Source organism: Equus quagga, chromosome 15 (genome assembly GCF_021613505.1).
Source record: "Equus quagga isolate Etosha38 chromosome 15, UCLA_HA_Equagga_1.0, whole genome shotgun sequence".
Lineage (NCBI taxonomy): Eukaryota > Metazoa > Chordata > Mammalia > Perissodactyla > Equidae > Equus > Equus quagga.
This window is the reverse complement of record NC_060281.1, coordinates 79,100,005-79,118,145: the sequence shown is the minus strand read 5'-3', so window position 1 is coordinate 79,118,145 and position 18,141 is coordinate 79,100,005. Positions and strand designations below refer to the sequence as shown.

General features: G+C 43.7%; 1 protein-coding gene across 3 annotated transcripts in view; it reads right to left on the bottom strand.

Moving 5' to 3' along the window:
- Positions 1-12,553, bottom strand: part of TMEM233 (transmembrane protein 233) — a 34,535-nt gene extending 21,982 nt beyond the window's left edge. The window contains exon 1 of one of the 3 annotated variants that reach the window (XM_046638717.1): positions 12,269-12,553. In XM_046638717.1, the coding sequence (XP_046494673.1) occupies positions 12,269-12,454 (186 nt within the window). In that variant the 5' untranslated portion in view covers positions 12,455-12,553. The remainder of the gene's footprint in view (positions 1-12,268) is intronic. The other 2 variants (XM_046638718.1, XM_046638719.1) reach the window with 2 other exon arrangements.
- Positions 12,554-18,141: the final 5,588 nt, after the last annotated feature.

The window sequence follows — 18,141 nt, the reverse complement described above, 5'->3', positions numbered from 1 at the left end:
GACCATTTCAGCTCAACAGGAACAGACAATTTAGGGCAAGAATCACCTTTCGAGATGGAGAAGAATTCACTTTTTTACCAACCCCTTCCTCCTTCTTTCTGAAGAGTTTTTCTTTTTATCATCTTCAGAACAATTCTTATTTCTGACTAGAAATAAGGTCTAAACATTTATTACAGAAAAATTGGAAAGTACTAAAAACTTATTATAGTAAAATTTGAAATCGTAATAGCCAAGATTTACCAAGTACTTTGCATACATTATCCCACTGACTTCCCAGGACAGCCCCTTGGAGGTAGGTGACACTGTTTCCAATTCACGGATGGGGAAACTGAGGCTCAGAGGTTAAATAACTTGGTCCATGTCACCTAACAGCAAGCAGGAGAGCGAGGCTTCAAACCCTGGGGGACCTGATAAGAGAATCTGCGCTCTTAACTTTTACATTATAACTGTCCAGAATCCTGCCACTTAGAGAAAATCATTGTAGACATTTTGGAATATTTTCCAGCCATTGTTTTCCTCCGTGCATGTGAGTGCATGTATAGGGGTATGTAAATACTTTTAATTGATAAAGAATGTGGAATCTCATTCCACATGCGACTTTATATTCTGTCTTTTTTTCTTCTTCTTGATCTTTTACTTAAACGTTTGCTTGCATCATAAAAATTCTTCAAAAGCATAATTCTAATAGTTATGTGATATTCCATGTTATAAATGTATGTATTATAATTTATTTAGTCAGTCTCCTGTGTTAGAATCAATATTTATATCTATCTCTAATTTTTCATGTTTAAACTACCACAATAATGACAAATATTAATTAAGCAATTACTCTGTGCCAGGCACCATGCTTCATATTTATTAACTAATGTTATAATTCATTGTATAATTAATGCTGGAACGAGCATTTAATATGTAGGGTTATGCCTCTCCATTTAGTTAATTTTTTTTTCCAATTTCAATCTCTTGGGGAAGCTTTCTTTGCATAGATCTTGCATGTTTCCTAGCTTTATTTCCGGTATTTTTTTGTTTTGGTGAATTGCCAGTATTTTGATCTATTGAGTTGCCAATACTGAAATCCTAATTTTAGAACATGTTCACTTTTCTTCAAAACACCCTTCTCTCCTTCAAAACCATCCTCATCTCCATCATCCATTTTTTTTTTAAAAGATTTTATTTTTTTCCTTTTGCTCCCCAAAGCTCCCCGGTACATAGTTGTATATTCTTCGTTGTGGGTCCTTCTAGTTGTGGCATGTGGGACGCTGCCTCAGCGTGGTTTGATGAGCAGTGCCATGTCCGCGCCCAGGATTCGAACCAACGAAACACTGGGCTGCCTGCAGCGGAGCGCACGAATTTAACCACTCGGCCACGGGGCCAGCCCCTCCATCATCTCTTTATCTCTAGTACATATTTGGCCAGTGGGAAGTAAGTGAGTTTTCCTCTCTCTCTCTCTTTCTGCCACTGTTTGTGTCTCTGTCTCTCTCACACACACACTCACACATACTCACACCTGTGTAGGCTTAAATCCATGCCCGAACGTAGCCTGAGACGCCTTTGTCCAGTGTAAGAACTCTCTTTATATAGATCAATATTGTCTTAGATCCCAGACTCCTAGATTGCAGCCTCCATCAAAACAGCTTGATGGATGTGGGTACTTAATAAATATTTTTATTAATAATGTCTGAGTTTTCAGATGACTTCGGGATTTCTTGTTTAGATTTTGCTGGCTCCTAAGTTTCTGTGTCTAGACGAAGCACTGGGAATTCAGAGACTGGACTTATAGATGACAAGGCCCATTTCCTCATCATCACCGTTTATTCATTCATGCTTGTCTGTCTCCTTCTTGGACTTCTGAGCTATTTCTCACCATAGAGATCTTGGAAGACAAGTGAGAATTGTCCTTTTGCCCACGATTAAAACCAAAAAGCTGGAGAGGAATTCCTCTAGGCTTGACTGAGAGTATTATATGATGCTTATATTGAGGGGGCAAGTCTATTAGAAAAGAAAGCTTTCAGAACATCACAGCTGTGTTCCTATCAAAGGGCCATCTGATTCTAGTGCTTCAAGAGGCTAGACAGGGGCAAGGACGGTTGTGTTTGATTCTAGCCACCAGTGTCACCTTCCTGAGTCTAGTTTCCTCATGAATGACGTGGAGAACAGCTTTCTTGCATATCTTGCTGGGATTTTGCAAGCCACAAGAAAAATTGTGTCCATATGAAAATGCTTTGAGAAGTAAAGGCATATGGACAAATGTAATAATAACAGTAATAAATGATAATAATAGTAATACCACATTATCAAAATTATCCAGAACAAAGAACAAATAAAGTTATCAGGATAGAGTTAAATACAGGAGGTGTCCTTCAGCTTGGGGAATAGGAGATGTGATAAAGAGTAAAAGAAACAGAAAGACAAATTCCTCAATTTCTCCTGTAGAAAAAAGGAGATTGAGGGAGGAAGAGTATCAACAAAAGCCTGGCTAGGGAGACCCATTAAAATTACTTGTGTTGTAAGAAAGGAGGAGAGGCGGGTGTACAAGGCAAGAATGTTAGGGATGGAACACCGTGCAGTACCCCCATGTCAACAATGGCTCAATTCATTAAAAGTGGAACCAGTGTATCCTTAAGAATAGCATTTCCCCAGGTGTGTTCTGTGGCCTATTAGCCTTAGGGTCAAAGAATCCTGGGTAACGTGCTTAGTAAATGGTCCATGCTATACTGTCCCATGGAAGAGCCACAAGGCGCAGCAGTTGGCCAAAGTCTTCAAGGAACCCCAAAGGAAAGGAGATAGTTCACTTTTGCTTAACTTAACATTTGCCTTCTCAGTTTCATCCTCTATTCCCTCCCTGCTTTCTTGGTAAAACTTGTTAACATCAGGCAGAACCAGTTGTCTGAGAAGCATAGTTTTGGAAAGTCTGGCTTAATTCTTGAACTTGCAGAACTGGAGGTTTTCAGCTATGTCCAGGCTCGTGCTCTGAGGGCATCGCACTTCTGGATGAGCAGCTTTGAAGTGAAGAGTGTCATGCTCTGGACTAGCAAGTTGAGAACAGAGACCCATTTCCAAACGTGGACCCGTTGGTTTCCGGTGTGAGGATGTCGGTGAGCTCCAGACCAGCCAGGAAAATTATCTTTGGAAACCAAGCCCAGGCCAACCTCTCAGTGACCCTTGGCATTAGCCTGGGTCTCCTGGATGTTTTCCAGCAAAGTTTTGGCAGAAATGTGCAACACAACTGGGGAAGAGAAGGGAATTCTCAGAGATAAAAGCAGGAGCAAACTTAGGCCTCCGTGGCCATTCATTCATTCATTCATTCACGAAACACGTATTACATGCTGACCATGTGCCTGGCATTGTGCTAAGTGCTGGGGCTAACAGTGCGATCTCATGGGGCTCACAGACACAAATAGGTGCAAGGAAATAAAGGTGCTCTGAGAGAAATCTGTTCAGAGTATAGTGGGTTACAGCCTAGGGTGAGGGAGAGAAGGCAATCAAGAAAGGCTTCATGGAGGAGGTGATCTGAAAGAGGAGTGGAATCTGCATTTTAACAAGATCCTCAAGTGGTTAAAGTTTGAGAAGCACTGCCCTAGGATGTGAGTCCTTCCACCTGGCCTCCCCTTGATGCTTATTTGAAGGTATCCTCTGAAGCCATCATTAAAATTCACACATTATAAGTCAGAAATTGTTTGCTGATAAATTAATGACAAACTGCATCTCAGCCATGGTCTGTTTTGCCAGCTCATTTAAACAGCTGCTGTTTTGTTATCTGGGCAGTTTTTAAGGACTTTGGGAGGCAGGTTCCGGCTGGACTTCTTTTTCCTTTCTTTTTATTATGGAAATTTTCAAACACATAAAAAAATCGACAGAATAATGCAATGCATCCCCACGTTCCCATAACCCAGCTTCAACAACTATCCATTAATGTCAACCTTGTTTTATCTATATCTCCCATACCATCTTATGACAAAGCCATTATATGATTTCATCAGTAAATTAAAATGGCATTTAAAATGTATTTTCTTTTATAGGAATACACAGATTAACATCATGAAATAGAAGTGGTCTGTACCTCCAATAATCAAGAACTGAAAGGACTTCGACATCAGCTTATAGTCTAGGTTCCCAAACACTAAATATCAGTGGCCACCCTCTGCCACATAGCATGGAAACTGATGAAAGCAGTTGACAAGGCAGGGGCTGCTTGGGCGACATGCACATCTATAAAATCCATGGGTCTCTATAACAGAGCTTTCCAACAATGACACACTTCAGGTAAGGTCTTTATCATCTGGGATCATCTTAATGCTCTTCGGAGCTTCAAGCAAAGGAATTCATAAGAAATAAGTCACAGGGGTCCATAATGTGAATACCCATTTCTCAGCTGATGATCATGCGGGAAGATCTAGAGAGGGTTGAGAGAGGTCACATTGAAAGCCTCAATGAGCTACAGTATTTAGAGCTCCAATGCATGAGCAGCGTTAAGTCTCCTGGGTCAGCTGCCTGGACAAAGACCTGTTATTTCCAAGTTTTGCCCTGGTCACCAAAAAAAAAGATCTCCCCTCTCAACCTAATCAAAGTCCACTTGAAACATAGCCTTGATGGATGAGCAGCCCCTGGTGGAGCCTGGGTCTAGATGGAAAGAACATCCAGTCTGGTTTGTCTTTCATCTTATGGGTATTTACTTTCTTTCTGACCACAGACCTTGTCTCCTAGAGTAGGTGTGGTCAGACTTGGGGCAGGGCTGTGGCTTACAGCGTCAGCCCATGACCAGATAATGGATTTTGACAATGGCTTCCGAGCAACCATCCACTAGCAACTGCATCTCCTGTGGGTTTATGAGATCCGTTGCCTTGTTCTGAGAAGGATTTCTCTTTGCCTCTTTTCTGCATCAGATTTCTTTTTCTGGATCCTAGTCTTTCTCTTTCTTGACTTACTCCCTTGTTTCAGGGGAGCACATCCTCCCATAGCTTTTTGAGAAAAGGTGTATGGCAGGTAATTTTTTTTTTCAAGATCTTGAATGTCTGAAAATGTCTTTATTCTTTTCTCGACCTTGAATGATTGTTTGGATGGGTCTAGAATTGAGGTTGAAAATAATTTTCTTTCAGGACTTTGAAGACAGTGTTTCACTAGTGTTTAGCTGTCAGCACGACTGATGAGAATTAGAAAGCCATTATGACTCCATATGTGGCATGGTTCTTTTTCTTGAAAGTTTGTAGGATTGGAGAGAAATTTTATCCTTAAATATCTGAAATTTCACCTTGATGAGCTTTGGTGCACATCTCATTTCATTTATTTTATTGGGTATTGGGGGACACCTTTAATCTGGAAACACAGGGGTTCAGTTCTGGAAATTTTTCCTGCATTATTTATTCAATAATTTCCTTTCTTCAAATTTCTTTGTTACCTTTTTTTTTTAACTTTCTGATTAGATGTTGGATTTCTAGGAATGAGTCTCAAATTTTCTTATATTTTCTTGACTATTTTCATCTTTTTGGGGGAATATTTCCTTCCTCTTTTTTTTTTTTTTTTTTTTTTGGTGAGGAAGATTGGCCCTGACCTAACATCTGTTGCCAGTCTTCCTCTTTTTGCTTGGGGAAGATTGTTGCTGAGCTAACATCTGTGCCAGTCTTCCTCTATTTTGTCTGTGAGATGCTGCCACAGCCTGGCTTGATGAGCAGTGTGTAAGTCTGTGCCCAGGATCCGAACCTGTGAACCCTGGGCTGCTGAAGTGGAGCATGCAAACTTAACCACTACACCACCAGGCTGGCTGCCCTCTATTTTTTATGATGGTAAAATATACTTAACATAAAATTTACCACTTTAACCATTTTTAAGCGTACAGTTCAGCGGCATCAAGTATATTCACATTGTTGTGTAACCATCACCACCATCCACATCCAGAACCTTCCCATCTTCTCAAATTAAGACTCTGTACCCATTAAACAGTAATTCCCCGTTCCCCTCTTGCTCCAGCCCCTGACAACCACCTTTCTATTTTTTTCTCTATGAATTTGACTACTCTAGGTACCTCATATAAGTGGAATCATACAATATTCGTCATTTTCTGACTGACTTATTTCCCTTAGCAGAATGTCTTCAAGGTTCATCTATGTTGTAAATATGTCAGAATTTCCCTTTCTTTTAAAGAATGAATAATATTCCACTGTAGATACATACCACATTTTATTTATCCATTCATCTGTCAACGGACATTTGAGTTGCTTTCATATTTTTGATTTTTTCACTTCTTTGAGATCCTCTCAAATTTCACTTCTAATCTTTCCACTGTTCTTTTCGTACTTTCTACCCTCATATTTATAATTCCCAAGAGCTCTGTTTTGCTTTTCTGATTGTTTTACTTTTTTTCCAACCTGTTGTTCTTTGTGGACACAACATGGTTTCTTATTTCTCTGAGGTGGTTAATCATCTATTCTTGACGTTTTCTTCTACTTCTTGAATTATTTATTTCCTTACATTTCATTTCTTCTGTAAACCACAGGTCTCTTAATTCAGAAGAATTTCCCAAATGCCTGATAATCTTTGACTGCTTGTTCTTATTTGAAAGTGAGATGCTGAAAAACTTCTTAGAAGTTTTGTGTATGAGGATGGGGCTTGTCAACGGGCGGGCATCCTGGGACGACTGGGTGGGAATGTCATCATTTCTCTGGAGGAATTCTAAATGTTTGTATCTGTAGGTTGTTTCTTTTGGTATGGACACATCCTTGGAGAAAAATTCTCCAATATCCTGCCTGGATGCCAGGGTAAGAGTGCCAAGTGGGGGCAGGGGGTAGAGGCTTCCTTGTTCAATATGCAGACTTCCCATTAATCCTCTGTTTTCAGTATGGCACCTCAGCTTTACACTTAGCTGTGCCTGGTGTCTAGAGCCATTCTGTTTGCCTGGAACATTTCTTCTTCCAGATCCAGGAGGGCAGAGACCTTGCTGATCTTATTTACCACTTGACAGAGGTAAAAGAGTAGACCAATGCCTGGAATAGAGCCCGGCATATAATAGGTGCTCAACAAATATTTGTCAAATTCTGTTTAATCTCACCAAAGAGCAAATCTCCCATCTTCCATCAGGGCTGTTGAGGAAGTAGGTGCCTACTACATGGGGTGGTAGATGATCTCTGGTAGTTTAATGACTTCTTAAACAGACTTTCAAGCATTCCTCCTCTCTTCAGCCCTAATCTTTATTCCTACCTTCAAAGGTGAGATCTTCAATTGGTATCTCCAATTTCTGAGACTTTCTAGAGTTTTGCAGCGAAAATTGACTTTATTCTTGTCGACTCTTTTCTTCAGGATGTAGATTTCAGTGTTATCTACTCTGTAAAGTGAGTCAATGCTCAACCAGCCATTTTCCATCTTCTAAAATTTTGTCACCTCTCTCATTTCTTTTCCTGTTCTAATTTGTCCCTGGGTGTTTGTTCCTTCTTAAATTCGCTTACTATCATTTTAAGAAGTTTCAGACGGGAGTAGAGAGAAGCTAGTGTGTTCAATACTCCATGCTTAACCAAAGGTCTTCCTTGTTTACTTGTATATGATTTACCTTAGCATTAATATTTACCTTTAGGCTGCAACGATGATTTATCCCAATGACATATTTACTGGTCACTGCTTTTATTCTTATCAAATTTTCTAGTCTCAATAAAAACAGAAAAACTGCTACTGGAAAAGGCAATGACTTGTATCCTTAAAATATACACATCATCATCTTCTTCTTCGTCATCATCACCATCAATACTTATTGAGTTCTGGCTGTGTTCTAGGCAATGAGATGAAAACATTTAACTTTTACAATTTAATCTCCACAACAGCACTTGAGTAGGTACTATCATAACCCTCTCTTTACGGGGTTGAAAACCAAGCCTCAGAAATATTGAGACAGTCGCCGGAAATCACAGATGTAGAAAATAACAGAAAAGGATTTGAACCTCAACGGTTGGCCTCTAGACAGGATAAGTAGATGTGAAGGAGATGTTCTGATAAAAGAAGGCTTATAAATCACCCAATCAAAAGTCATTAGCTATTTTATATCCACACCTAGAGCGATCCAATTGGTTCAACTGTGCAAATGATTGTATCATGACGTCACCAAGAATGGAGGCTCAGTATGGACTCAACTCCAATCTCTTGAGCCAGGTAGCAAATTCCAGCTACAAAACCAACAGACAGTGAACACAACCTAAAGTTGCCAACACTCCTGCAACTTGCCTGAAGCCTTTCTTCTTCCAGATCCAGGAGGGCAGAGGCCTTGCTGATCTTCTCTACCACTTGATAGAGGTAGAGGGGTAGACCAATGCCTGGAACAGAGCCTGGCATACAAGAGGTGCTCAGCAAATATTTGTTGAATGAACATTCTTTCTCCAGGGTCAAAAGCCATATGAAAATTATGCGGTTCCTTTCAGATGGAATAAACAGAGACAACCAGAGGCAAGTAGGAGGACGATGATGAATGACCCCTGAAAGCCAGCCTGGGCTCCACTTTCCAAGCTGTGTCCCCTGGTGCAGGGCTGCATCTGCATGGAGGAGGGGTGCCATTTTCAAATCCAAACAAACATGCAATATGGCTAGCAGTGGCCCAGGCTCGGGGGAAATTCTTGAGATATGTGTCCCTGAAATTGAATACAGGTTAAGTGTGCTTTCCACAAATAGACTTTCAAAACATGGAGAAGCAAAGATTTCTGTGTTCGTGCCATGGGCAATGCTTGTCTCACCAATGTTCTGATACAGCCAGCCATGTTGTACCGATTGTGGTGCAGTGCCTCACAACCTCCAGGATTGTCCTAGCTCCGCATGGGGTGGTGGAAAGACCACACACGCCCCCAGCTTGAAGAACCCTCCTCTCAAACGTATATTTTTCGAAGTAGTTTTATTATTGCCCAGCACCCACTCCAACTTTGTAATTTTGTAGAAGACCCCTCAGGCTTGGTTTGATAAAGATATTGATTGATTTTAGATTGCTGGTTCTTTTTACACTTCTGGGAACTAGTTGTTTCGAGCCTTGTCAATATTTTCCATATGTCCATGGAATTTATATCATTTTGCATTTATCTCAATTTGCATTATCTTACAGTGTTTCTTGATTGGGGTGCTAGTGATGTTTGGGGTAGCTCAATTCTTCACTGGGGCCACATCTCCAGCCTTGCAGGACCTTAATACTATTAGCCCTTTCCAACAGATGCCAGGAGTGCCCCAAATCATTGAGACGCTACAGCTGCCCCCCAACATTTCCAAATGCCTCCATGGGGAATGGCACCACTCCTGGCAATGGTGTGCCTGAATTTATCACAAATGACAGAGAATTGAGATTTGAAAATAGCCAGGACTGAATATCACAAGACACCCTAGGGAGAGCCCACACCTGGCAGAGTTGGTCAGCTGCCTTCCTCCTGCACACTCTTCCTCTTCCTCTATGTCCTTGGACTTCAAAGTCTTTATCATGAAAATTGTCAAGCCCAGATCGGCACTGTTTCAACGGGAAAACTCTACCAGTGCCTCAGAGGGAGTGCAATGAGGAGGGTGTAGGAAGCTCTTTTTAGAATTTGGGTTTCACTTATTGGATGCTATGTTTGTTTTCATACATGACAAATGATGTTTCCAGGCCCCCCGCTATCCATCGGTGTGACAATTATTGCACGTACCTGGCACAATGCTGGGGGCTTGACGTGCTTTATTCTGTTTCATCCTGACAACGGTTTGCTCAACTTAAAACGCTTTTCACATTTGCCTTTTCTAGAGGAAGAAACCAAGGCTTTAAAAGGGTATGAAATTTGCCCATAGTCAACTTTCCGACTCTAGTATCTGTGTTCTGACAGTAGAATGGTCTCTTGCTGTAAAACTATTGAAAAGGCTTGAGGGAGGGAATGCGGAGGAGAGGGTCAGAAAAAGAGGCTCCTACTCAAAGCACGTACACAGCTTATCCCCTAGGACGCACCAAATGGCATCATTAGTATCCGACCCGGCACCACCACCAGCTGGAGCGTTAGCTCGTCTCAGACCAATGGGGGAAAAAACCTTTGCAGGCAGTTTTCTAAGTGGCACTGGGAAAGGGGTGTCTAGGCTGCTGACTCATTAACAAAGCGGGATAGAACGTGGGCACCAGTGCCAGCCAGAGAGTCTGCTGCTGCCTGGAGAATTTGGCTGCCACCTCCTCCCCAGCTTCCTCCAGACGGGATGTCTCTGGAGAGGAAGGAAGAGAGGAAACTGGCTGGTTGGTCCTAAGGAACCTGATATGGTGGCTTCCTTCCGGGGCTCCAGTATGGGGCAAAAGCAGCAGGTGTAAAGCAGACATCGTGATCCATTAACATCATTCATTCATTCATTCATACATGCATTCGTTTCATTGTATTTATTGAGCATCTACCACCTGCCAGATTCTTTTCTAGGTGCTGAAGATACAGCAATAAACAAGACCTACAAATACCCCTATCTCATGGACCTTATGTTCTAATGAGGCACACGGACACTAAGCATATTATTAAGTAAAATAATACATGAGATGGAGAGAAGTGGTTTGGGCAAAAAGCAGCAGGGAAGAGAGAATACACCTTGTGGGGTCTGATTTTTAAACAGTGACCAGAGAAGGCCTCAGGAAGTGACATTTGAGTAAAGACCCAATAATGACACCATGCTGGGCACTGTTGCAAGCGTTTTGCAATTGTTATCTCCTTAATACTCACAACTACCCCAAGAACTATGGCTTTGATTATTCCCATTTTACAGACAATGAGACTGAGGTTAAGAGAGAGGCAGTGATTTCCAGAGACCATACAGCTGGTATGTGTTGGAAATAGGATTTTGAACCCAGGCAGTTGGAACTTCAATGCCTGCACACTGGAATTTTGGTGTAGACAGCCTACAAATGGGGTTTGGGAAAGGGCAACTTGCCCATGCAAATGAGGTCTCTGTGGGTACCCACGAAGCGAATAGGTGCCACCCTTGGGTAAGTGTGGACGGACTCGAACGGGGGCAGGGAGCAGTGGTTCTAGATCTTCACGGAGCTGAATTCGGACTCTCGGGTCTGTGGCTGGGGAGTTCGGTCGCCTAGCTGCAGGCGGAGTGGGCCGGTGGGGGAGGGAGCTCACGGCAGGGTTGTCCCGGGACAGACGGAACTTCACCCCGCCGCCACCCCGGGCCAGCTGCTCCAGTCAATAAGGCAAGGATCTCGCGGGCGCTCGTTGCCCTCCTGGTGGGATTCGCGCGGGAGTTCCTAAGAGGCATGAAGACGGCGGCGGAGGCGAGCTCCGGAGGGCGGCCTGGAAGCACCAGCTGCCTCTCCTCCAGAGAGGCGCGCAGTTCGAGGGGCCGGCGCGCAAAGGGCGCGCGGGGGCCGCACAGAGCGCGGAGTCCCCACTGCATTCCCTGGAGCGCCCCGGGCGGGCACAGGACAGTGGCCTGGAGGGGCTCCTGGGAGCCCTTGGGGGACGCCAAGAAAGGTGAAGTTAGGGTCTGTGCGCAGCAAAAGAGGGAGGAACTACAACGTGCTGGGGTAGAAAGAGTAAAAGAGAGGCGAGCTCGCACGTTGCTGGCGAGAGGGGCACTGGGGGCGTCCAAGAAAGGCCGGGAGAGAGACCGGGCGCGCTGGAAAAAAGGGGCCTAGAGAGTGCAGGAGAGAGCCAAGGAGAGGGAGCTGGCATAGGAAGAAGCGGGAAGGAACTGTTGCCCCAGAGAGAGCGGGCCAAAGCACGAGGCCAGGGGTCAAGGAGAGGGCATGGGGAATCGCTTGGGAATCCTCAGAGAGTGGCTGAGGCGGCGCCCTGGGCGCAGCAAAGAGAGAAAGGACTGTAGTATGCTAAAAGACAGAGACAGGCGTGGATTCTGGAGAGCGGGAGCACCCGGCGCGGCAAGGAGGGGGGCGCAAAGCCAGCGCGCTCAGAGAATGGGGCGTGCTGTTGCCTGCAAGAGTGGTGCGCTCTGAGGCTCTGGAAAAACGAGTTGAGAAGAACCGGACGAATGCCCAGGAATGTCGGAGGAGGCAGAGAGAGAAGACGCAAAGTTCAAGGAAGAACTTCCCCGGGTTGGAGAGGGAGTGCACCATGGGCGCACTGGAAAGCTGTCCTGGGGGAGATTTGATCAGGGCTCTGAGCGCGACAAGGAGCGCACAGGAGGCGCTAATGGTTGAGGGGAGAGTTCCTAGACCCTGAGGAGGCGCGGAAGACAAAAAACTCAAGGCGCGCGAGGACCTGAAGAAGGGAGCCGAGGAGAGCGCGCGGGGTCCCCAAGCGCAACGCAACCCACGTCTCTCCTTCCTGGCTGCTCCTGGTCCTAACCCACTCACCATGATGGAGAAGACGAAAGCCACGATGTTGATGGGGTACGCGGGGCAAAAACACGAGACGACGGCGAGCCACAGGTAGCTCTTGGGCGTGGGCACATCCTCCTCGGTCTTGTCATCCTCAGTGTTGGCCTCGGGACTGCTGTCCAAAGCCCTCTTGAAGTCCGAGCTGGGGGCGTACTGAGACATGGACGAGGCCGGCGGCGCAGGGAGGGCGGAGGAGCGCACGGTCGGCGCGGTGTGGGACTCTGGCCGCCGGCTTGTGGCGAGGCTCTGAAAAGCCAGCGGCGCCGGGCTCAAGGGAGACGTGACCTCACCCCTCTTGCGTCCTCCTACTTGCACCCGCCCGGGCTCCGGGACCTGGGCCAAGAGCTTGGGCACAAGAGGGAGGGAGGGAGGGAGCAAGGGAGTGAGAGGAGGCGGCAGGGAAGAGAGAGGGAGGCTGTCAGCCCGAGAAACAGGGGAAAGGCACTCTTGGACCGACACCCCCAGAGACCATCAGACAGACTCACAGACTCCGGAATAAAAGGAGGCTCAGGGAAGGGGAAAGCGAAGGCCCTTTAAGTTACAAACTGGCCAGGCTGCGAGCTGAAGATGACCAGCTCATTTTTTTAAGCCGCTGAATTTGAATACATTCCACGTGACAGGGAGAAGGCGAAATCCTATCAAGGTGGCAACGGACTTTCTACCACTTCTTGACTTCAACAATTTTCTTCCCCTGGCTCCATCTCTTCTTCTACTCAGACCCTGAACATGGGGCCCCGGTCATTTCTCTTCCCCGACAGGTGGGCAGGGAGCAAGGTGCTCAGCTTTGGGCCCAGCCCTTCACACACTGCACGGGGCCTTCTGGAGACTGGAGTCAATACAGCCTGGCATTGGGCACCACCCAGCCAGAGCCTGCCCTGGTGCCCCCGACTTTTTCCTGAGTGTGGGAACAAGGAATCCTTCTCCTCTTCACGTTTCCACCTACAGGGCCCCTGGAGAGAGAAGCAGGTAGATCTGGCTGGTGTAGACGACCCAGGCAGTTAATTGGGATGGAGAGAAGTGAGACGGATCCATTTTAGGAAGTGGGATGAGGATAGCAATTGCATCCATATTTAAGCAATTTATGAAAGGGGGCATGGACCAGGACTGAGGCTCTGAACCCAGACAGAGCTGGGAAATTGTCACATCTGAGTTGAATGACCTCAGGGAAGTCTCTTCACCTTGCTGAGCTCCAGTTTCCTCATCTGAAAAAAGTGAAATAATGAGTTCCTGCCTCCTGGGGACATTGTGAAGACTCTATGAGGTTGCACGTCAAGCCAGGTGAATCTACGTGCTCATAAATGTTAGCTCTTCTTAGGATGCTATTTCCCCTGAATATAGTCCTTATACAGCATCTCAGACCCAAGATCCATGGCTGCAAATATTTTGCCAAAAATCCAGATATTCCGAGCTGGCAGGACCGCAAAGGTGCAAATAATTTTATTATGCACCATCTCAAAAACAGTTACTCACATCATCATACTTGAAAGTATTAATCATCTGCTTGGCTTTCTCAGAACATGAACTGATTATCTCAGATGCTCTCACTTACTTCCTGGGGCCATACTGATTTAGTTGTCTGCCTCCCTCATTGGACTTCAAATTCCCAGAGGGAGGGGACCATCCTGCTCATCTTTGTGTCAGCACCTGGCACAGTGCCTGAAACAAAGTATGTGCTTAGTATAGCTTGCTGGATGAACACACGAAGATGAAATAGTACCTTCTTGACTGTACCTTCTCCCCCATTTTTGTTGGTTAATCAGGTGGGAATAAACCAAAGAATTAGGTTCATCTACTGAGTTCTCAACCAAGGCTTTGCATTGACTATTCCCTCTGCTAGAAATGCTGTTCCCCCAGACTATCACCTGGCTGCTCTTTTTTATTTCTCAGCTGTCAGCTCACATCTTACTTTTGCAGAGAGAGATCTTCTCTTTAGATTTATCTAGTGTAGGTCCTTGTAATTATTCTATATTTTACCGGCTTTTTGGGTGGCATGTATCGCTGTCATAATTTGTTTGTTTACTTATTTTCTGCCTGTTCTTTCTCTAGCCTATAAACTCTGGAACCCATTCAGAGCTATATTTCCAGCACTTCAAATTGTCCTGGCACATAGTAGGGATGCAAGAAATATTTCTTGAATGAATGGATCAGAATTAACTGAGAGCATTGAAAAAATGATTTCCCGATCTTGACCAAGACCTACCTGAATTAGAATTTCCCAGGGTGGCACCCCAGAAATCTGTATTTGTAATGCCTGAGAGATCTGTATTTTTAGAACACTCCCCAGTGATTTTGATGCAACCGAACATTTTCTCAAATCCCGATACTGTCTCTAGTTCTTAGGACGTGGTCCTGGACCTTTAGTTTGGAGATCCCCTCAAACTCAGTGTGTCAAAGGTAAGAGTGTCTAACCCAAGAGCCTGCTTCTCAAGGCTCCGTCCTTGGCTGATCGGTGCTGCTCACTTCGCCAACCTTCTGTCCTGCCAATCCTCTTCTCTTACTATGCTCCAGTTACATAGGCTCCCTTTTATTTTCCTTTCTCAAATATACCTAGTCTTTTATTATCCTAGGGTCTTACACCCACTGTTCCTTCCTCCTGGAATGCCTCCCCTCCTGTCTTCACCCGTGGGCTCCTTCTCATCTTTCAGGACCTATCGCCTCACGTCTTACCTCCTGAGAGAGTCCTTTCTCGACTGTTATGTCTAAAGTTGCCTTCTGTTCTCTTATTCTCTACCTCATTACTCTGTTTATTCCTTCAACACAGTTAGCACAACCAGAAATTGTCTTGTTTATTTACTTGTTTATTATCTGTTGTTTCTCTCCCCCACTAGAAGTTAAGTTCACAAGGGCAGAGATTTTTTTTCTGCTTGGTTCACCGTGGTGTCCCCGTGCCCAGAACAGTTCCTGGCCCTTAGTAGGTGCTCAAGAGATATTCATCGAATCAATCAACTGTGCACTTAGTCACCCGAGTTAAGAACTCAGGAGTATTATTGTTCTCTTTCCTTCAGCCTCTGCATGGATGATTCATCGAACCCTATTGCTTCTGTCTCACTCATGAGTCTTCAGTCCATCTTCTTTTTGCCATCACAATGGCCATTGTTCCAACTGCCACTCTTATCAGCAGTGAAAAGGCTCAATGCGTGCTGTCTGAGCCATATTTGTGGTATGAGGCTGGTGAGTTTAGTTGGTGTGACTCAGCCCAAGGTTTGGATACCAAATGGAATTTTACTCTTTCAAGGTCAAGAATGGTACTGTCCACTCCAACTCACATATGCCATCCAGGGAAATACAAAAGAAGGGGTCTTGGACTCAGCATAGCCCATCTCCTCTGTAAGAAAGCAGCTGTTCAACACTGGTCCAACACTCTGGAATTATCAAACATTTACTGACTACCTACTGTGTGCGCTCAATGCCTTCCCCGGATGCACCATCTCATTTAATTCCTGCAGCACCATTTGTGAGGTAGGTAGAGAGGTTTCCTTCTTACAGATGAGGAAACCCAGGATGCGGTGGGTAAAGAAACTTGTGTAAGATCTTATAGCTAAGTGGAAGTGCCAGGATTTGAACCAGGTCTAGGATATTTGTTCAGTGAGCAGCTTCAGGCAAGAGAGTTAGGTGGACGTCCTGAAGTTTGCTGGAGTTATCATATTCTTCTCTGGAAGGATGGATTAATAGCTTTTTGACTGATCTAAAATGTAGCAGTGAAATTGCAATCACTTGAAATATTTACAATCAAATTGAAAATAAAGTGCCCACACCAGAAAGTGTAATGTATATGGCGCTGGTTCTGGAAGGATGCATTAGACCACTTAGTAGGGGTTTCAGCTCTAATTTCCTGAGCATCACTAATTTTCTCTTGAGTGGTCAGCTTATTGCTCTTGAATGAACCCTACTGGCTGATTGCTTGATGATGCGGCAATAACTTCCCTCTTTTAAAATGGGAGGAGAAAGCTATTTCCTCATAGCCTGTCCAAGAGAGGCGAAAGACTTACTGTAGCATTCTAGATACTGATGTAGCAACTTACCTTTTTCGACCTCTGAAAAAGTTTCATTTCCAAATGTAAAAGTAATATATATTCATTCTAGAAAAGTTGGAAAATGAATAAAAGTATAAATAAGAAGAGATATCACCTGTATCCTACCATCCAGTGGTAACCATCACAAAAATAAGGGAACATTTCCTTCTAGTTCTCTTTCTACATGTTTTTTCCCCTCAATAAAATGGGATTACATACAATTTTGTTTTCTATTTTTCTCGCTCAATGTTATATCACTGTTAACCTTATTTGTAGATATTTTCATAGTCTGTGTAATTTCCCATTGATTAGATGAATTATTATTTATGTAACCATTCCCTGATCATTAGGTATTTAGGTTATTTTTAGTGGGTTTTTGTTGTTAAACAAAACATGAAAAATGCTATGATGGACATCTTTTGTACCCAATCATCAATGTTTGTGGTCATTTCTTTGTGACTCATGATCTTACAGGGTAGATGTCGGTCTTTGAAAGGGCAGAGAAAACTCAGATTGAATTATAAGATATGTCTCAAAGGTAAAATTAAAATTTAGGCCAAAGAAACAATCACAGATTCAACGGACTACAGAAATGAGATGATTCAAATGAGATAAAATGAGATGGATTCAAAGAACAACTTCTCAATGCCAAATGGATCCCTAGATCTATAATATTCAATGGAGAGATGTTGAATCTATGCTTTTCGATCTTAGCTATGTCTAGGATTTCAAAATAGAAGGAGGGAGGAAGGGAGAGACAGAGGGAAAGAGGGAGGGAGAAAAAAAGAGAGAGAGAGAGATTGAGTGTGCTGCTCTGTGAAAATACAAGAGAAAGTTTCCAGATCTTTAGGACTGGTAAGAAGTCGAATGCATTTGCTGCCAAATTTTACATTAGTCTTGCGCATCAGCCTTTAGCAGTCTCAGAGTAACTGCTGTGGTCTCAGGGGTTTGCTACAAAAGAATAGTGTCTTTTTGGCTAATATTATTAGAAAACCACTTACCTTTCCAGTTTCCAACAATTTTGATCCTCTCACAAGAGGGGAAAAAAACAGCAAAACAGGGGAGAGGGAGTATGAGGGAGAAATGGATTCTGTGCTGTTCATTTTTTTAAACCACGCCTTTTAATGAAACCACTTCAGGACAGACAGGCATTAAACATGAACTTTCTCAGACTTAAAATGCAACCCTTTTCCAATTCGTCCTCCATTGTACCGGAGAACACTATCCATCCTGTCACTTTTCTTGCTGATTGGATGATATATATATATATATAGCAATATATTGATAATATATAATAATGATAACGCTGTGTTTTGGACTATATTCTGCAACTCATGGGTGAATCACTCAATAATTAGCTAATTTTTTGGGATGAAGTATAATTGACACACAATATTATATTAGTTTCAGGTGTACAACATAGTGAGTCAACCTTTTTATACAATAATTAGTGAATATTATGACAGTGATCATAGAAATCAGAAGAAATCATCCATACCCCATTATATCAGCCATTGACATTTTTCGTGCTCCTTTCTGGTCCTTGTTTATATCCAGGTACATCCCACACACACGACATGAAAGTGTTTGCACAATTTTGTATCTTGATTTTTTAAAACTTAATGCTCCACACTAAACCCTTCTTCCCACGTTATGATCCTCTGCTGAATCATTTTTGATGATTTTAGTAACCTTTTGATAATTTAACTGTTTTTCTCTTCCTGAGTAATTTTGGAGCTCCAACATCTTTTGTGTCAAAAATAAGGAAGAAGGGAATTTTAGTGATGCTCACAAACCTTCTTCCCTTCCTTCCTTCTCTCACTGCCCTACCCAGGA